General features: G+C 35.3%; 1 protein-coding gene across 1 annotated transcript; it reads left to right on the top strand.

The window, feature by feature from the left end:
• The first annotated feature begins 8,623 nt into the window (after nt 1–8,623).
• Nucleotides 8,624–20,544, top strand: LOC147383398 (uncharacterized). The gene is made up of 6 exons (XM_086428806.1): nt 8,624–8,700; nt 13,080–13,165; nt 17,347–18,348; nt 18,460–18,672; nt 18,763–18,887; nt 19,442–20,544. The coding sequence occupies exons 1-6, from the start codon at nt 8,698–8,700 to the stop codon at nt 19,885–19,887; spliced, it is 1,875 nt and encodes a 624-aa protein (XP_086284932.1). The 5' UTR covers nt 8,624–8,697; the 3' UTR covers nt 19,888–20,544.
• The last annotated feature ends 256 nt before the right edge of the window (nt 20,545–20,800 follow it).

The raw sequence follows: 20,800 nt of genomic DNA, 5'->3' as shown, positions 1-20,800 counted from the left end.
TGTACGACAGGCCTTTCGTGCGTGAAAAATTGTCAAACATTGGAAGACAATCTTGTTGAAAATGAGGATGAGGATTCCACTAACATTAAAATTGACAATCAAACTTTAGCTTGTGATAGTTGTGCTTTTATAGTAATGTTTGGACCATACTATAACTTGAGATTGATGTGATTTCATAGCCATACAAGTCATACGTGCGTGGAAATTTGACAATTTAACACTAAGATTTGTTCTCATTGAAAACAGATATGGAAATTCCACCTTTTTTTAAAAGTCTATAACTTGCAATTGACTCACTTTTATCATGTGTTTTGTGTATAAATTGAGATTGATTGATTTCATGGTAATGTTTGAGGAAGTCATATACCTCCTAAACTTCTATCCCTTCAAATTCATATAATTCAAATATACACTGATAACATAAAAACTACATGTAGTTGGAAACGATCCACTACAAAATCATGGCCAGAAAGCCCTTGAATGTGATGATAAGCACCCATTCAATGTGGTTAAAGTGGGTAATTAGAATCCTAATCTCACCGTACGATCAACTACAAATTTTATTTTTCACCCCATGATCGACACAATCTCTTATAAAGATTACAATGACATTGCACTTCATGAATGGGATATTCCAATGGCACCACTTATTGACCAATTCAATATCTATTAAACTTATACTTTACTATGGAACCAATTTTTTTTTATTGACAAAATACGAAGTTTTCACCTATCCCATAAATTTTTCTTTTGTTAGTTAGTTCTTACTTCACTTTATCCCCTTATACTGCATTTTATCTAAAAATACTTGTAGATTCACTATATTCAAGGATATATGACCGTCAACGAGATTGTATAAAAAAAATGGGGTCAATGGACTACTCAATTATGCTTTGAGTAATATTCCACCAATCTTGGGGAGGCTCTCACCATAATCCTAAATTGCAACCAATATTCTATTTTGAAGGGAATGTGACCATGTTCTTTCATCACAAATTTTGATTGACTACCGACTTAACAAACCAAGTCGCACAAAGCATAACAAGAAATGACAAGTTGGTACTGGATGATGTACGATACAATATGACACAATGAATCAATTTACAATTAGAGGCAAGTAACAATCAATACAAATAAGTACCTTCTAACCAATTTTGGATATTAAGATGGCAACCCTTCCCATATAGGTTTGGATCGTCGAAGTAATGATTATTTTGAATCAATTTTGAAGGACCATTTTCAAATCATATAACAACATGTTGACTCGCTATGATGAATGTATCAAAATCAATTTTTTAAAGGGCATGCAATGGAAAGCTGACTCCTAATTTTGTTGTCACTCAGATTTCTCCCAAAAATCCATGTAATTGTGGATTGTCTTATTATTTTGATTGAATCAAGTCTATCTAAAAATAAACAACGTGACTGTGAATCAACTCACTTTTGATCATACTTCAAATTCAATTCTCAATGCAAATATGTGATTCAACTTTTCACTTTGCCACATGCAATGATGAACTTATGGGCACATTGATAAATCGATTGTTCGTGAGTTTAGATCTAAACTTTATGCATTTAAATAGGTTTGGACTCCACTTTAGTTCACTTTGAGTTTATATGAGCAAAATAGTTCTAAAATCAATCCAAATATACTAATTTGGTCTCTCCCTTCCCCCTTCCCAAAAAAAACTTTTAACATCACTTATGAGAAAAATTGCTCACAAAAATCCAGGATCCACCAATCACATGAACTCATGTATATTGAAAAGCATCCCTAATTTACGAAATCACCCTTATCAATTACAATACTACCCTTGCCTGCTTGATGTAACAGACATTGAGGAGTTTGTGAACACAAAAACACTCTTTTATGAGAGCGATTTGTTCCTAAAAAAAAAAAATGTTTTTGACATTAACTACAATATTATAATAGAAAACTCTATTAGTTATAGTCTTCTAGTATGCCACATCAAATTCAAAAGGCAATGTGATTGAAAGCCCGTATAATAACAAAACGAAAAAAAAAAAAATTTTGTTTTCCTCATAAGTAGTTAATGCTTGGATTGAGAAAGAGATAGAGAATAGGATAGATGAAAAGGGAGAGAAAGGACGAGATGACATATAGGAGGACGATGAAAGAGAAGGGTGTATTTTACAAAGTGTAATGACTTTATAACTCAACCTGACAGGGTGAATCAAAAATCTCAACTAACGTGTACCCTGCAAGAACCATATATTTTTTCCCTTAGGATACACAATGTGCAGTTGTGCATCCTGAGGGAAAAAAATCTATGATTCTTGCACCTACCATGCTAGTGAGTTTTTAAGTTACCTTGTTAGGTTGAGTTACAAAATCAACACTCATTTACAAAAGAAAATGATGGACTGTCTTCGTTGGAAATTGTGTTCAACACTACGCTAATGTGGCAGTGCATAGAGAACCAGTGGTTTTTTAACTTGTATTTGGAGGATATAAATCTATGGTTATCTATGCAATGCTACGTCAGCACAATGTTGAACGCAATGTCCAACAAAGGTAGTGTATCACGACTCTTTCTAAAAAGAACTATGAGGTGTTTAAAATGGGTGAGGATTCCCTTTAGTAGATATTTCCTACAGTTCCCTATAGTGATTTTTCTACAATCTTCATTTGGTCACTTTGACAACCAATAACACTAAATCCTCTAATTTTCAAAGCATATATCAGATTTAGAGATAGAATTTTTCAAAACCATGATCAAAGGTTTTGAAAACCAATGGTCACTGAACTTTTGAACCTAAACAATTTGGATCGAATGTTTTGTTGATGTGACGATCTCTCAACTGTCTAGAGCAATGACAGGGAACTACAAAAAAAAATATATTACAAAGGATCCGCTCATGTTTAAAATACATTAACTCATAAACAAGTCGGTTGTCCTATAAGTTTTAAAACCAACCAAGACGTGCCACGTATACATCATATGTTGCTATATGAATGGGACATCGTTCTAGATAGACTCGTAACATATAAAGTGCAAGTGAATTTCCAAGAATAAATTGAACGTAGACAGACCACTAAATAAATTTAAGGTTAGATTAGTTGCTAAGAGTTTTAAACGAAGACACAAGATAGACTATTTTGACACTTATGCTCCAATAGCTCAAATATCTTTTATTCAACTACTTATTTCTCTTGTTTTCAGTCATAAGATGGTTGTCCATCAAATGGATATAAAAACAAATTTTCTAAATGATGATTTAGAATAAAAGATTTAAATGGAGTAACTAGAAGATTTTGTCAAACCTGACAAAGAGAATAAAGTTTGCAAACTAATTAAATCATTTTATGATTAAAAGCAAGTTCCTATTCAATGGCACGATAAATCTGATAAAACAATATTGTCACATGATTTTAAAGTTAATGACGCCGACAAATACATTTATTACAAATTTGAAAATAATGTTAGTATCATTATTTGTCTCGATGTTGATGACATACGATTTTAAAGCTAAACTTACTTGTATGAAAAAAAAAATCAAAAAGTTTCTATCATCTAACTTTCATACGAAGAATTAGGGGAGGCTAACGTGATGTTAGGAATTAAAATCTTAACGAAGGATAATGTTTTGATTTTGTCCCAATCTCATTGTATCGAGATAATTCTTAAAAAATACGATCATTTAGATCATAAACCAGCCCCTACCCTTATGGATCCTAGTATCAAGTTAATGAAAAACATTGACTGTTCTAAAATTCAATTAAAATAAGTCGGAGTTATATATGTTATGCATTGCAAAAGACTAGACATAGTACACGTTGTAGGTGTGTTGTGTCGTTTAATATTAATCCACGTACCAAGCATTTGAATGTTGCATCTAAAATTTTAAAGTACTTGAATGGGATTTTAAACTATGGACTACATTATCAATGTGGATGGATAAAATTGTCTATCGTTCATCTGTACTAACAACACGCATCCCGATGTAGACACATGACATTATTAGAAGAGTATTTTATCTTATTAAGGAAGAATCTTAATTTAAGAGGATTCTTCTCATTTTTTATATAATTGTTAATTTGGATAAGGGCAATATGGTCAATTGTAACCTAATTAGGGTTAGAACTCTTCTTAGGATTTTTCTATTTAAAAGTCTGGAGGCCATTGTAAAAGGGAAAAAATGGAGATGAGGTTATGTAACTCTGAGATCTATAGTGAAACAGCTCTCTTAGCCCGTGGACATAGGCACATTTGTCAAACCATGTAAAAAATATTTTTGTGTTTCTTATCTTTTTCGTTATTTTTTTTTATTATTTGTATGATTTATTGGTAAATGGTCTTGTTAAAAATTAGATCTCGATGTCAATCACAAAAATGACCTCCACAATTAAGGATATCCAAATGTACTTGAATGATACAATGATGCAAATTGGAATAATGTAAAGTATAATTCAATGTCTACAATTGTTGGATTTTACATTGATGGAACTGCTATTGCTTGAGCATCTAAGAAGCATACTTGTATTTTAAATTCTACTATGATATTAGAGATGATAGGATTGACAGATTCATGTAAAGAGGCAGAGTGACTTATGAATCTATTAATGGATATATCATTATGGAAAAAGCCCAGTCTAGCTATAACGATCAATTGTGAGAGTCAAACAACATTTTACAAAATTAAAAGCAAAACATAAAATGAAAAATAAAGCACATAAGCCTTATGCACAATTTAGTAAGACATTTAGTCAAGAGTGGAGTAATTACAATCGGCTAGATGGAATCTAGTAGAAATCTAGCAGATTGCTTAACAAAAGGACTTTCAAGAGATATGATATTTAAAACTTCTAAAAGAATGAAATTAAGGTCTATAAAACAAATCAATCACTTTTGATGGGAACCCATCCTGTGTTTTGAAAATGGGTACAAACAAATAAAATGAGTGTATATTAGCAAGACACTAAAACAATTTACCCCAAGTTAATTATCTAGTATTAGTTTTTGCAAGATAGAGGATGGATGCAAATCCTTAATAAGTTCTAAAACCTCGAGTACTAACTCGCAGAATCTCTTTAAGTGAACTTACCTATATAAGTAAGGAAATTAGATCATTTCTAAAAGCATTTGTGAAAATGGGATATGCACATAATCATTAAAGTACAAAGTAGATAGAACATTCAACCTCATGGAGAAAATTATGCATGAAAAATCTAACTAATCTCAAAGGATTCTTGGTTCACGACAAATTCACCACAATACATTGACAAAGCTCTGATTATTTACACTAAGAGAATATTCAAATAAAAAAAAAAAAACCTCTCATCCATATACTAGTATTTACCATGATGCTGCAATGTAATTGTTTCATTGTTATTTAATTGTAAGAACTAGATCCCTATTTGGGTATATAGGCAGCTACTTAGGTGGCGCAACTGTTTTTATCATATCTATATATATATATATCAAATATTGTTTATATTTTGAAATCGTAAGGGTTTGTTGGATTTTTTTAAAATAAAATTACAGATTTTGTGGTTTTGGTTTTTTACTTTCTTAAGTTGAATTTTTTGTGTGTACAAGATTGTGCAGAAATCTAATAAGAAGGAGAAAAAAAATAGTTATTTTTGTGTCATAACTTCAATGGTTTGATCAGGTGCTTTGAGGTGGTGCGAAACACCACCGGTGTACGCATAACATGTCATATGAAAATGGCGATTGAGTGTTTAGGGCACTTTGTGGCGCACTTTACACTTCGTATGTACATTTCGTCACGAGAAGCTAGGGAATTTTAAACTTTTTGAGATTTGAAGGCATTTAATGACTATGGTTGATTAGTCACGTTTGATAAATTGAGTGCGCACGATCACATTAGTATTCGATCGAATAAGATGGATCAAATTAGTATTTGATTAAGAATAATCGGGTGTCTTGGATCAAATTAATAGTTGATGAAGTGTGTTGGATTAAATTAGTAGCCGATTAGGATCAATCGGGTGTGTTGGTTCTTGGTTGGTATCTGATCAGATCCGTTAGATCAAGTGGTGATCGATCAAATGCGATTAGAATCATTAGATAACATAGATTTGACCAATAAGTATTGATGATAAGGCACGAGACACATACCTTCGATGAAGTGTGATCTGAATCGTTAGATCTAAGATTAAATATGATCCAACGGTTCCAAAAATAAGAGACATTGAGTCATGACTCCTGGTTAACATACACATAAATGCATGTAAATAACTAACTAGAAATCATTTTTCTACACTGAAAAGTCATGTATTCTCCTATTTATGAGCTTAAAAACCTGGTATTTTCGATTCTCAATAATATATGAGTGTTATAGTTTAAATCAGATCGTAGTGTAGACTTCTCTGTATCCTAAAGGTAATTGTTCTTAAACCCTTTATGTATCGTGGTTCTAACCAGTAGGGGAGAAAATCATGTAAAAGAAATCGAATCTTTATTCTAATCTTGAAGTATTAAACTTTCCTTCATCGAATTATTTTATTTTCGTACACAATTTTCAACATGTAGGACACATATAGGTATAGGGTGGTGATTTGTGGAATGGTTAAAAGAAAAAAAAAGTCGTGTTACAAAACATACCTACGACCTAACTTGGAGGTGGGCGTAAAATCATAGATTCACTTCACTCGTATCGCAAGAAAGTCATTTATGATTTAGTGTATACCATCATGTCAATGTATTGTTGAAGGCAGTTAGTTTAGCATATTTCTAAATAAAATCGGTGGATTTTTTGTGAGGACTGAAGAGGTGGGGGACGTGTATGGAACGAGGGTGGCTTTGTTACAAATGTGGAGGTCGAGGTGAGGTTATAAGTGAGGGATGTGTCGTTGTGTAGAAAAAGTGTGGTTGTGGGTGTTGAAGAAACACTATGTGGGACTGCAACCTTGGTGGGATGGCCTAAACTCAACCTAATTGATGGGCGAGCCTTGATCGAGTTAAGTAGAAGATGAGTTGAGTCTGGGTTAGAATATTTTAACCCGACCTCAATTTGGGTCGAGGGTTCAAGCAACCCAACTCAACTTGAACCCGAACCCGATGCTATGTACTAATACATAAATATTTTTATATTAGTTGTAAAAATTTTATTTAGCTTTTTTTATTCCATCTTATTATTATGGTTTGTGGAAAATTGAAAACTATCAATGTGGGCTTTGGTTTAATATGATTTGTCTAAATATTATCTCAATGATGGATTCGAAAGTTGTATGTGATTTTATTTTTTATATTGTATTTATTTTTTAAAACTTAGTTTCAAATCAAAATGAAATTAGGGTTATTCAACAAGATCAACTTGCCCAACCCGACCAAATTGCCCCAACTTACCTAACTCAGGTTAACTTGAGCTCAACCCAATTTAGAAGATCAAGCTACAGTTGATCTTGGGTAAGTGAGCTTAGTCCCGATGGTCGGGTTGAGTTGAGTTGAGCTTGGATTGAGGGTTATACTACTTGGGCTGAGCTTGAGTTTACCCTCCAACACACCCAACCCATCCAAGTTGCAATACTAATCACTATGGTGTGGGTCACCTTGGGTGTAAGACTAAGGTGCGAAGGGGCGAGTTTTTGAATTAAAATACATGAAAAGATCGACTTAAAACTTGACATAAGGATTTAATAAAAAATAAAATAAATATGTGTAAAAATCCCAATTTTGTACATATTTTTTCAAAATATTTGAAAAATCCCTTGAAAATGGCTTATTCGACATTTCAATAGTGAGAAATGTCTAGACTCTAGAGTGGGGTTTAAATATTGATTAGGAAAGATGAATTTACTAAAGGGACTATTTAGCTCATACTTAAAAGTCAAGGACTACTCAGAAAAAAAAAAAAATAGCACCAAGTATCATTAAATTGACCCCTTTTGACCGTTTTGAAAGTCCAACTAAGTATACATTTGCATATGATATATTTATTTGCATCTCCCAAGCCCACTTTCCAATTATAGACTTGTGCTAGAGTGACACAATGACGTAGTGGTGTACACATAATTGTAGATGTTTTTCTGTGAGATACGAGCAAAAGCATTTAGAATTGTGCGTGCCACCACATCATTTGTGTCACCCTGTGTCTCTGTTTGTGTCACACAAGCATTAGTGCCCATTATAATATCCGAGCGGGAAAGAAGGACAAAAAAAGTGAATCGAATAGTGTTTTTTGGATTTTAAATTTAAAAAACACATGCTTAAGGATTTTCTCTAATGCCCAACAACGTTGGACACTTTGGTGTCCAACGAATGGACGCCCGAATTTAACAAGTATCTATCACTTTTCGTTTTAGGAAACCGAATCCCTAAAGAATATGAATATCTCCCGATCTTGACGCCGACACGTTCCCGACTGAACTACGTTCTTTAGTGCTCTTCAAACCTCTTTATAAACACTAACCTTTGCGAGTTATGACGGAAACTTAAACGCCGTTAGTATGGACGCCTTCACACGTCTCTCTGCATTCTTTCTTATTTCTCAGTTTCTTTCTCTCTCTACTGTTATTTCCACTTTTGGGTTCTAGAAACTCGATTCTTTCCTCTTCATGCGTTTCTTCGTTTCAAAGAGTTTCTGAATCGGGAATCGTTGTTTTTGATTTACCAATCTTGAACTTTCCTCTTTTGGTGCTTCGACATTTTCTTTAAATCTTCTAGTTCTTCTTTCTCCACACGTGGTGTTCTTTGTGAATCCAAGGCGATCATGGTAAACCCCACTCTCCGATTTGTCTGATTTTTTTTTTCTACATTGTTCGTGTTGTTTTCAAGGGTTCGTAGATGGATGTGTGAATAGTGTTTGAATTTTGAGATAAAAAAATGTTTGGATTTTTTTGGATTTACTGCATTTTGCCGTCTTGTTCTGTTTCTCTATTCTTTGATTGGTTTTAAGATTTGCTTTTCAGGATTTTTCACCATCGTTGAATGTTTGTGTGTGGGGTTATGTTTTTGTACATACGAGTTAGAAGTTTCGGAATGGACTGAGTTTTTGTGAGGATGATCTCTTTGTTGAAGAGATCATCTCACCAAAAATCACCTCATTCCGAAACTTCTAACCCTAGTTTACAAGTTGAAGAATTGTGGACCGTCCAATTTTTGTAAACCACTTTTGATGGGGTTAGAAATTTCATCTCACCAAAAATCAGCTCATTCTGAATCTTCGAACCCTAGTTTACAAGTTGAAGAATCGTGGATCGTCCAATTTTTGCAAACCACTTTTGATGGGGTTAGAAGTTTTAGAATGGGCTGATTTTTTTGTGAGGATGATCTCTCAGCATTGAGATCATCTTCAAAAAAAAAAAAAAACTAGCCCATTCTGAAACTTCTAGCCCATACATTGAAAAAAATGTTTGGTTCTCTTTAAGGCCCCATGCATTGAAAAAAATGTTTGGCTCTATATAGGGCCTTAGAACGCCTTTATATATAGGGAAATGTTCAGCAACAAACATTTTGACAAACATTTTGGCAAAACATTTTTCAAAACATGGGTTAGAGGTTTTGGAATGGGCTGGTTTTTGGTGAGGATGATCTCTACGGTGAGGAGATCATCATCACCAAAAATCAGCCCATTCCAAAACTTCTAACCCCATCAAAAATGGTTTACAAAAAATGGACGGTCCACGATTTTTCAACTTGTAAACTGGGGCTAGAAGTTTTGGAATGGGCTGATTTTTGGTGAGGATGATCTCCTCACCGTAGAGATCATCCTCACCAAAAATCAGCCCATTCAAAAATCTCTAACCCATGTTTTGAAAAATGTTTTGCCAAAATGTTTGTTGTTGAACGGGACCCATATATATATATATTCCATCTTTAATGGTGTAACTTTTTTTTAAAGTTGTTTTTGGAATTCTAAACAAATTTTGATACTCTAATTATATTTAGTTATTGAAAGTGTGTTCAAATTTGCTTTCGCTATCTCAATCCATGTTCTTTTTGGCCTTCATCTCACTCTTTTAGAGCGTTCAACTTGTACCTTCTTTTTAAACGGTGAAATACTAACTTCTCTCTCTTCTTTGTATTTTTTACTAGCGGATGCCCATACCTACAACAAGGGTCATCTACTCACATGCATGTGTTGAAGAAGAATAGAACATACCTTAATTTGATTATCTGATTCTTTTAAGGTCTATTGAGAGATCAAAATGGATCCCTTCAACTTCTCAAGAACCAAAACTAATTAGAGCTGTGAATTTGATTTTTTTTTTTAAATAATAATATTGGTGGAGGCTCAATTTTTTCCTCTGAGGCATAAGGGATAAACACCAGTAGGGGCTTCAAGGGATGTTTCCAAAATCTTCAGATTTCTTTTTCTTTCATGAAAACCCCATTGCTTGACCTATTCTCGTTTGTTTCATCATTATCCTTTTTTTATTTGTGGGTTGTGTATTGTTCTTGATTTATTGCGTAAAGACAGACGGGAGAGGGGTTGGTTATGGGTGGTTTCAAATATTTGAGTTGGTTATAGTGGGCATCCGAGCACTCGAAGGTTATAAAACATGGTTATTAGAAGATGCTATTAATGCCTTATATGAACCTAGTCATCCCTGTGCTAGTTGCAATGAGATACCACATTTAGGAGGTCATTGCCCGCTGATACCCACCATAGAGTAGATCTTGATAGACGCTGCCTTTAACTTTGTGGATTAGACCATCATGGTTGTATCTCGATCACCTAGTGTAAAATTGTATTCCCTCTTAGTGCTAAGTTTAAATAAACTTGGTTGTACACCACTGCCCTAGATGAGGTATTGCCGCCTCATACATCGCATCCATGGATGTTGCATTGCCATTATGTGGTGCTTAGAGTTTACTATTGCCTCTGCTAGTTAGGGTTTCAACCCGATCAATCCCAAGCATAAGCATGCAAATCTTGTGATGTGATAGGCGATTGCCTCTCCATTTGCACAAATGTTGGTATTTGAAGAGCCAAATAAATAGAACACGTGACTCGACCTTGTCAAACTAAATTTGGATTGTTCCATCGACGAAATCGATTTCATCGATCTTTATCAATAATCCAAAAAATTAGATAGTGATTTGTTTTTCAGCAAAACCAGATTGAAAACCCTAAACTTGTCAAGGGTTTACCTTGAGGGTATCCCCCAACTCCTGATTGAGAGCTCGACTGTTAAACATTGTTTCTTGATTCGTTCCTATGAACGATGCCAAATTGTAGATTCAAAATCTTGGATTCACCTCAAGGGTCTAGAGATTGGTTGGGATTCTTGGAGATCTGCTACTCTTTGAGTGCCGTTTCTCTCACAAGCTCCCAGATGTTCCTACATGAAGAGTTTCAGGGTTAGAGATTGTGTACTTTTTTTTTCTTCAATAACTCTATTTAGGGTATGTTTGATTGCATGAAAAGTGACTTTCCATGAAATTTGAAATCCATGGAAAAATAATGTTGGAAAATAGGTAGGGTTGGAAAATCAAATTTCATTGTTTGATTTAATTGGATAAAATCAGGGAAAAAATATCTGAGGAAGATGAAGAAGAAGAAGAAGGCATGGAGGAGGAGGAGAAAAAAGATGAGAGGAGAGGGAGAGGCTTAGGGCGGAGAAGACGAGGTTTGGGAAATGATAAAAGGGAGGAGGGGGGAGGACGTGGTGATGGTGGCGACTGAGGTAAGTGAGGAAGAAGATGATGAGAAAGAAAAGGGAAGAACGTGGTGGTGGTGGCAGCGAAGGTCCAGGTGAAGAAGAAGAACACAAAGAGAGAGAGAGAAGTTGGCCGACGACGGTGACGACGGCGAGGTTAGTGTGATGGTGGCTATAGTGGTGGTGGTAGTGGTAGTAGGGAAGAATAAGATTTGAGTGGGAAAGAAGAAGATGATATTTTGGGGATGGAAAATATGAGTTGATTTCACTTTCCCACCCATATGGGTGGGAAAGTGAAATCTATGTTTTGGTAGACTTTTTGATTGGGGTGGAAAATCAATTTCCATGGACAATTGTCCATGGAAATTGATTTTCCACCCTATTTTCCATGTGCAATCAAACATACCCTTATAGGAAATAAGGTGAATCCTGATCTGATTACCTAATTTATCCATATCCAATTAAAGTTACTTTCCTAATTAGGGGTTTATCCATCGTGGGATTCCTCTTTCCTAATTTAATTTTCCAAAATCCTAATCCTTGACGTATCCCTATATCCCTCACAATCATATTGGAACGATAACAGAGGGGCTGTACAAGTTCTACAATATAACTGTCTTGAGGCGTTCCCTAACACGTACAAAAACTCAAGACAACCTCCTATAGGATTGCCCCAAGTTGGCCTTTGGTTGAACCAAGGTATGCCTATGAGATGGCCTTGTGTGGCATATATATATATATATATATAGATGACCAACCTTAAAGTGTATCACCCAAGGATGTTGACTCTGTTACCTCGATCTAGGTTGGTTTGGCCCAAATCCCTATATGGCATGTCACACAATTTGATGGCATGGGGATTTTACCGTTCGTAGTATCTTTCCCAAAATAGTAACTTTCTTGAAAAAAAAACTTTTCGAAAAAAAAAAAAAATTCTAATGCAAAAAAACCGTCATTCTAATTTAAAATACCTAATAATAAACTTCTAAAATAAATAGGTCTCAAAAAATATAAGATAAGCTCATAACTAAGCCCAATAACTAGAGTAAAATAATGCACTAAAACTAAACCATGGCCCAAATATGATAGGCCCACGATCTTTAATGTCTCCATCAACTACTTCACATTTGACTTTGTGAGAAATAAAATATGTTCAATTAGTATTTGATTATTTTCTTTGTGTGCATGCATTTGGATGAATTGTTGAAGAAATGTTTTCTTAGCATGCAGGAATGGACTTAATATTCATCGATTTTATGTAACTTGATTTTCTTTAATGTGCTCCTTCAAACAAAAACTAATGTGTAAACATTATGTTTCTGCAACCTCATGCTCAAGTTTCATTTGAATGATTTTAACGTCGTTGAATATGAATTATATAAATTTTTGTTAGTTTTAGACATGTTTTTTTTACATGGGTAATGGATGTTGATTGTTATTGAGAATTCTTTGTGCATTTAACATTAACTTTTTCACTTTGTCATCGCAGGTGATTGTTTGTGAAATATGTGGAGTCGTAGGCTTTTCAGAGCATCTAATGTATTGCAACCAATGTCACCGTTATGCTAGGCACCGGTATGTTACGGTGCATGTCTTTTTATTTATTTGTGCATAAGTATTTATCATATAGTTGGTGTAGACATGTGAGGTTCAATGGGTTTTGGCCTTATCTACGTGGATTTAAGAGTTGCCACTATTCAAGATTAAGATGTGAATGGACACCAAAAGTGATTTTAGAAAATCTGTTTTTATTTATTTATTATAGTGACGCACTTCAATGGAAAGGGGTTGGTCTACCTAAGAATTGAGTAAGGAGGCTCGGTTGGGGGACAAAGAAGGTGTTAGGCTCCTTGCCCCACCCATCAAGTAATGATTACCAAAGTATGGCCATGATTGAAGTTTAAAATTAATTTTTTTGGCGGTTTTTGAAGTTAGAGATATAAGAAGTTAAGAGTTAAATAAACTATAATCCGTTTTGTAAAATCAAACAAAAGAGATGGTGAGCAAGTTAAAAAGGAAAAAAATGGAGCTTACATCGTTGAATGAGTCCCAAAGCACTAGCATGCACTTATATACTCACTTGGGAGTAGTTTTGTGTTGGTTTAGTCCTTGGGCCATGTCAATGGGTTGAATACAATCTTGATGGAACTAGAATCTCTATGCATGAAAATTTTTCTTTGTGAGATTGTTTTTGTTTACTTAAAGAGTTATGTGTAAGTCTAGGAAGACCTCCATCTTTGACTTAGAACCCTTTTTTAACAATAAGCAAAGTGGTGGGTGCTCAAGGTGTATGCATGAATGTTTCTAAAGGAATTTATTGTTTAGACTTATGAAGGAGAAAATTACCTCAATAAAGATGGATTACTCTCTTCCTCCTTATCCATTGAAGTTAAGAAACTAAACTAAAAGCTTGAAAGTAGATTGCTAGAAATATAAATGAAATGAAACACTTGCTTTGAAAATTAAAAGTACTCTTTAAGCGTTCATTTGTGGACTTAAAGAAGGGAATATGTCTTTTCAAGGAAGTCTTACTCTTTTCTACCCTATGCTACTAGCAAGAAAAAGTAGAGATCTACCTTGTATTGAACTTTGAAAAGTACTGCACAAAGAAAGGGATTAGGTAGAGTTGGGGGATTCAAACACACAAAAATTAGAAAATAGTGTCTCACACCCTACCGTAGTCTTCCTTCTTTGTTCTTTCTCTCTCTTTCTTGCTAAGGTTTTTAGGATGGATTAGGGAACAAATGGACAAAGTTTTGGGGCCTATGGGTGCATCCAAAAGGGTATTTTGACAGAATATTCTTACTCTCCAAAAACTCTTCCTCTTTGCCTTGAATAAGCCTCTATTTATAGTTTTGAGAGACCCCTTGGGAGCAAAAAGGTCTCAATCCTCTCAATTGCATTTTATTTTCAACAAAATCTCCATGTGTGACCTTCCTTTCTTCATATGCCCTTGTCCTTAATAGTCTTTTTCATGGCACTTGAGTTTCACCAACCAAGATTCTCCAAGGGCAAAAGGGCAAAGGTGCATGAGATTTTAGAAAGTTATCTTTGGAGGGTAGAAGGTTCAAGACCACTTGGCTTTGGTCGATTTACTTTAAACTTGGGTTGAGATAGGCTTGAGATGGAAGAAGGGCTCAATGGTCTTTGCCTATAAAGTGGTCTTAACAAAGTAGAGGTATATATGTCATGCTCTCTTATGGGGGCCAATTGTGACCAAGGTCAAAGATAATGGAATGGACTAGATTACCATAAGGCTAAGGTGTAGAGTAATGTGAGAGCATAAAGTAGGTTCTTTGTGGTTAAGTTGCTTGTGATCCCCAAAAGCAAGAAGAACTAGTGGGGTATGGGGAGGTATGGAATGGAGTCAAGGTTGAGAGGTTTTTGCCAAATTACTTTAGACCCAATGATAAAGTGATGGGTGTGGTCCTAGGAAACTGAGGTTTAAGAGTGAGTCAAGTAGAGTGAGCCAAAAGAATGAAGCTTGAATGGAAGCCAGGTGGAGTGGTCCCCAAAAGAATGAAGCTTGAATGGGAGACAATTTGAGTAGTCCCCCAAAAGGATGAGGCTTTGAAAGTGAAGTAGTCTTTCCATATATTAAGTGCACATGTAGATGGGGATAGAAGAAAATCAAAACTGTCCACATGTGAGGTGTTTTCTGGCAAGGCCCATGGGTCCTATTTTTGTTTGGTTAGCCTTTGGGTCTTGTGTGTTGCACCCTTGGACTAAATTCTCTTCCACTCAATTTCTTGATCACTCGGACTCAATCGAGGCAAAAATGGGGTGTTTACAGTTTAGGATATTAGGCTGTATTTGGTTAGTCAAAAAATGATAGGAAGGTCTTCGTGGAAGAGAATATTGTTTTAAAGGTTCTTATTTGAATATTTATGATAAAATTGTTTTTAGAGTTGAGAAATATGTGAATTCAAACGAAACCAAGCTTTAGTGTTTTACTTTGTAATATTTATGGGTGTGAAAATCTGGAGGCTATCATCTCAAGATTTGGATGCTACATTCACATACGCCTTGATAAAAATATAAAAAAACAATTGAAAGGTAGGGGGAAAAATGGAAGATAGAAAGAGAGAAAAGATTGATATGGTTGGAAACTATTTCCACAAGCCATGGTTACGACTGATTGATTTGGTGAAAGTGTTCCTCCTCTTACAAGCTTGGTGTGGATGTTAATTTGCTTAGAGAGTCTTTTCCAGTTGCAGATATATACCAAGTTCTTGTCAAAGTGTTGGAGTCATGTAGCTAAGCTCTCCGAGGTGTTGTTTCTAGTTGAGCTGTTTGTATTGTATGGCCTAAAATTCTTCTCAAGATTGGAGTCATGGACCTAGGCTTTGCAAATTGTCTAAGAACCCAATTGATTAGGCTCGGTTGGTAGAGGATGCTACATCTAAAATAATATAGATTTAAAACCTCAAGTACAGGGTGTAGCGAATGAATAAAAACTCGGGAGTTTGAGGTCGATCCATAGGGATTGTATCAAAGTGTATAGGAAACATGTGAGCCAAAAGAAATTTGATCTAAACTTCAAAAACAAAGGATTTTTCCACACTTTATTATGGAGCAAAAATAATGGATTTGAATAGAAATTTAAAGTGCCAAGGCATCGGGGATCCACTGAATAATCCACAACTTTATTTTGTTCAATTTTATCTCGGTTAGAATTGAAGAAAATTCTATCTAACAAAAAAATATATAAATTAAAATCATAAATTTATTTACTAAAATATTTTGAATAATAGAAGGTTGGCACGCGTAACACATTCACATATCATAGAGATTCTCCAAGAAACCAATTTAATTTTCATCAATGTAGAATCAAAGAGAATTTTCAAGCATTTAATGTGATGATTATAAACAAAAATTCAAAAAATGAATTTATAGATATGAAATTTGACCAAAAGAAATAACTTACCTTTAGATTAATCTAAAACTATGAAAATTATTCATCATTGTTGAATAAAATAAAATTATAGATTTTTAAGCTTCTTAGTCTTAGTTAGGATTTTAGCCAACAATCTCCATAGAGGAATCCATTAAAATTGTTGAATAAAAACTTAGAAAATTAAACTAGAAGAAAAATAAGGGATAGTTGTGGTGTACGTAGGAGAGAGAGAGAGAGAGATATTCTCTCTTTATTTTGAAACTTATTCTTTGGTCATTCCTTGCATTTGTCCCACAATTTCCCCTCCACCCCGTTCTTAAATTTTGGGCCTTCAACACCTATAAAAATTAAAATAAAACTAATTAGGCTCAAATTACCTAATTGATATTACATAATCACCATACATTGGGGGAAAACACCATTATTTTATACATTTATTAGAGAGCATGGTTTGGTTGGTGCCTAAAGGCCTTGAGGTTGGTTGGGAATTGGTCGGACCTTTTTTTCTTGATCGCTAAGCCTGTTTTAATGAGATCAGTAACTTGGTGATGGCGGGAAATTGAACCCAGGCCTATGATTAGTTTTTTTTTTTTTTGATAAGTAATTCAAGTATATGGTATCATCATTCATAGACTTTACCAACTAAGCCAGTTGTTACCTTCATAATTAACAGGGCCCCGATTAAGGTCTGATCTTGTAGGGCTCTGCTGAATGTCAGGGTCAAGTTTCTTGGGGGCTGTGGATGCCTCAAATGAATGCAATGATTGTCACACGTGTAATTGTGAGGCAGAACCATTTATTGATACCCACCATTTTGTGTCATTTCTGAATGTATCAATTTCTGCTATTTTTTTTCCAGCTATTGTTTAGATGCAATTCCTGACTCTGACGATGATGATGTCACATGGTCATGTGAGCCATGTGTATCAAGTGTTCCCAAACAATCTTCTCTCAACAAGCTTAGCTCACACCCACCCCGAAGAAGTAAACGAGCAAAAAAACCAAAAAGTGATCAAGCTGCTAAAATTTTCAAAAGTCCTAAAAAGAGGGAGAAGAGCATCATCGATTGTTTAGTAGCCGAGACAGAAGCAGAGGTGCGGACGAGTGATGTTACTCCTGCTTTCCAAACTTTAAAGCCATGTGCGGAGGGTGTGCTGTCAAAACCCGAACAACTATTGAATGATTGTTCTCACCCAAGTGAGGATAATATGAGTCCACATTCATGCAGTGTGAATAGTGATAGAGACAAGGAGATTAAAAGACGGAGGAGGTTGATCATTGAAGATGGGGAGGACAGCTCTGATGAAGAGGTTGAATATGTCAAAATCAAACAGTTGGAAGTAGATTTGAATGATGGGGCAGAGAAGGACATCACCAACTGTTTAGTAGCTGAGACAAAGGCAGAGGTAGAGGCTCGGGCGAGTGATGTTGCTCCCACTTTTCAACATTGGCTTCATGTGGAGGGTATGCCACTAGAACCGAAACAACGAAGCAATGATTGTTCTCCCCCAATTGAAGATAATAGGAGTCAACAGTCTTGCAGTTTGAATAATGATAGAGACAAGGAGATTAAGAAACAGAGGAGGTTGATCACTGATGATGGGGAAAACAATGATGATGATGGTAGGATTTCACGATCTTGCAGTTTGAATAGTTATAGAGACCAGGAGATTAAAAAACAGAGGAGGTTGATTATCGATGATGGGGGAAACCGTGATGAAGAGGTTGAACTTATTAAGTTCAAACAGTTTCAAGTAGATTTGAATGCCAACGCTGACCCATTAAGCATTTTGCCCAACCCTCGATCATTGGAATACCAGAAATACGTTTATGCACAGCCGATCATTGATCCATCATGGAGGTATTATTTCTTTTTTTGATTTTTTTTTTCTTTCCATTAGAGGTGTCTTGAGTCTCTCTGCCTCTGGTGCAGTATTCTAAATTCTTATCAGTTTTGTATCTCTTTTTTAAGGGGATGGTTTGACATGAGCAATGAAAAGTCCGGTGCGGTTGTGGCCCATTTATCAAGCAAAGCATGCTTAAAAGCTTTTGAACAGGCGAGTTCTCTGCCACCGTTGCTTTGTATGGAAACACATCCAAGGCTTGATACATGGCCCAAGAGTTTTAGTGCAGCAGCGCCCACCGATGAAAATATTGCTCTTTTTTTCTTTCCAGGATGCAAAAGGTGTCATCTTGTTAGCTTAACATTTCTATTTCATCTTTTTGTCTCAGTTCTTTGGATGTGCTCCATTTACATTATTTTATTTTATTACAGAGATGAACAAACTTTTGACGATCTTGTTCAGCAAATCATTGACTTTGACCTTGCATTGAAGGCTGTCATTGATAATGTGGAGCTCCTTGTCTTTCCTTCTTGTCAATTGCCACCGCAATATTGGAGTAAGCCCAAAAACCTCTATTGGGCAAAAATTTACCTGGGGCTTAAAATGGGTTGGGTTTGGGTCAGACCTGAGTATATCCATATCCAGAACCAAATTTTTATTTGGATCTGAATCCAGATCCGACCCGATGGAATGACTTAATTTGGGTCAGATGATTTTGGACCAGTCAACATTTTCTTGCTATATTTTTCTATTTTACTATTATAATTCTTTATTTTATAAGAATTCATGTTATATTAAAGTAGTAGAAAAAATATATTTTGAAAAACATAAAACTATAATTTTCAAAGCAATATATCATTTGGATCTAGGCGGATATAAGGATTAATCTGTATCCGACCTTGATCCGACTCGGATCAAGGGACATCAATCCATGTCCGACCCATTTTTTATTCGGGTCTACTCCAGGGGTCCAAACCTGCAAAATTCAGATCTCGCTTGGATTTCGGATAAAATCCAACCCCTCAAGTTGGCTTAGTATTTGCATTGAGATTCAAACAGCTTATTCTCTTTCAATCCAGTTCCTCAATTTATTGTTCTAAATGGTTGCAGGATTTCGTGGTAAGAGTTATTTGTGGGGTGTGTTTAGAGGAAGGCAAGTTTCACTTCCCCGTATACCAACTACTCATGTTCCCATTCAAAATAATAGCGCTACGTGTGCCATGTCCGTGTCAGCTGCGGGCAGCATTGAGGGTAGCGATACTGTGAAAAGCCAACGTATGAGGAGTCCTCTTAGCCCTTTAAGTGCGAGTAGTGGCTACAGGTCTGATTCACCACATTCTCCTTTGCCTCCAAAATCTAAAATTCGCTCATCAGAGTTTGAATCTTCTCACTATTGCAAATCAGTGACAATGCCAGGTTCCTTCGATACTACCAATAAACAAAATAATAGTTTGAGCACACCGTATCTGAACCTGTTTCCATTAGAGGTAGAAGATATTGCTATCATGAGCAAAGTAGGAAATAATAGTGATTTCAATCTTGATTTAGGGCTTTAGTGTTGTTTGTAAGCGACACAAAATCAAAATTTTGGGTTTTTAAAAACATTGTTGTACAGATGTAAAGGTAGGTTCTGTGAAATTTTTTCACTTCTACTCGGTCGTACGTGACTTGACAGGGTTGATGGAAGGGCTAACTAACGTACGGCTGTAATTTTTTTCTTTCTCAAATGGGAGAAAAACAAGTTTGGTCCTGAACTACATGTGTTTTTAAATATTAAAGCCACCTTTTACTTCTATTTTTCCATCCTCAAATCTCAGTTTTTAATGGTATCTGTGGACTCATCGCATGAATGTGAAATCCCACTGTTGAAATTTATCTTAGAGATCCATAATATATTCTTGAGATATGTATTTTATCCCTACCATTGGATTTTGCGTTTATATTATCAGGATTGTGTGTGAACACAGAGCTCCTTGAGTCAAAAATAAAACCCCACAGATTCCTCAACAAGAACTTTTCTTTAAAAAGGAACTCTTTAATTGGCTTTGGCTCTTAGTTCCGATCACTCATTCGATTCCAAGAGATCCCACCCTAACAAGTTCTAATAGAAGCGATCCAAAACCATCCTATTGGATTGGGTGCAGATGAAATGAGTACCCATTGACACCCTTATCTAGAACCCCTTCAAGAGATTAGCGAGTCATATGAGAACATGGTTTTAAAACTCATCTAAGACGTATCGTTCGAGTTAACCTTGGTAGCAGAGCTGAATGAGACTAAATCATAAGTCATTTTTTTGATCGAAATTTAATATCTCATGTTCAATTTTTTGATTTTTTTGAACGAGTCATCTCAAACTTTGAAAAATTAGTTTGAAATGACTCGATATCCAGTTTGGATGAGACGACTCGATATCGGGCTTAGACGAGACGTGAAACTGAGTTTCAAAGCCATGTGTGAGAAGTACTA

The sequence above is a fragment of the Akebia trifoliata genome, chromosome 16 (genome assembly GCF_017979445.1).
Source record: "Akebia trifoliata isolate Shusen 1 chromosome 16, ASM1797944v1, whole genome shotgun sequence".
Classification (NCBI taxonomy): domain Eukaryota; kingdom Viridiplantae; phylum Streptophyta; class Magnoliopsida; order Ranunculales; family Lardizabalaceae; genus Akebia; species Akebia trifoliata.
Note: the sequence above shows the minus strand (reverse complement) of the source record. Positions and strands in the feature narration are given on the sequence as shown.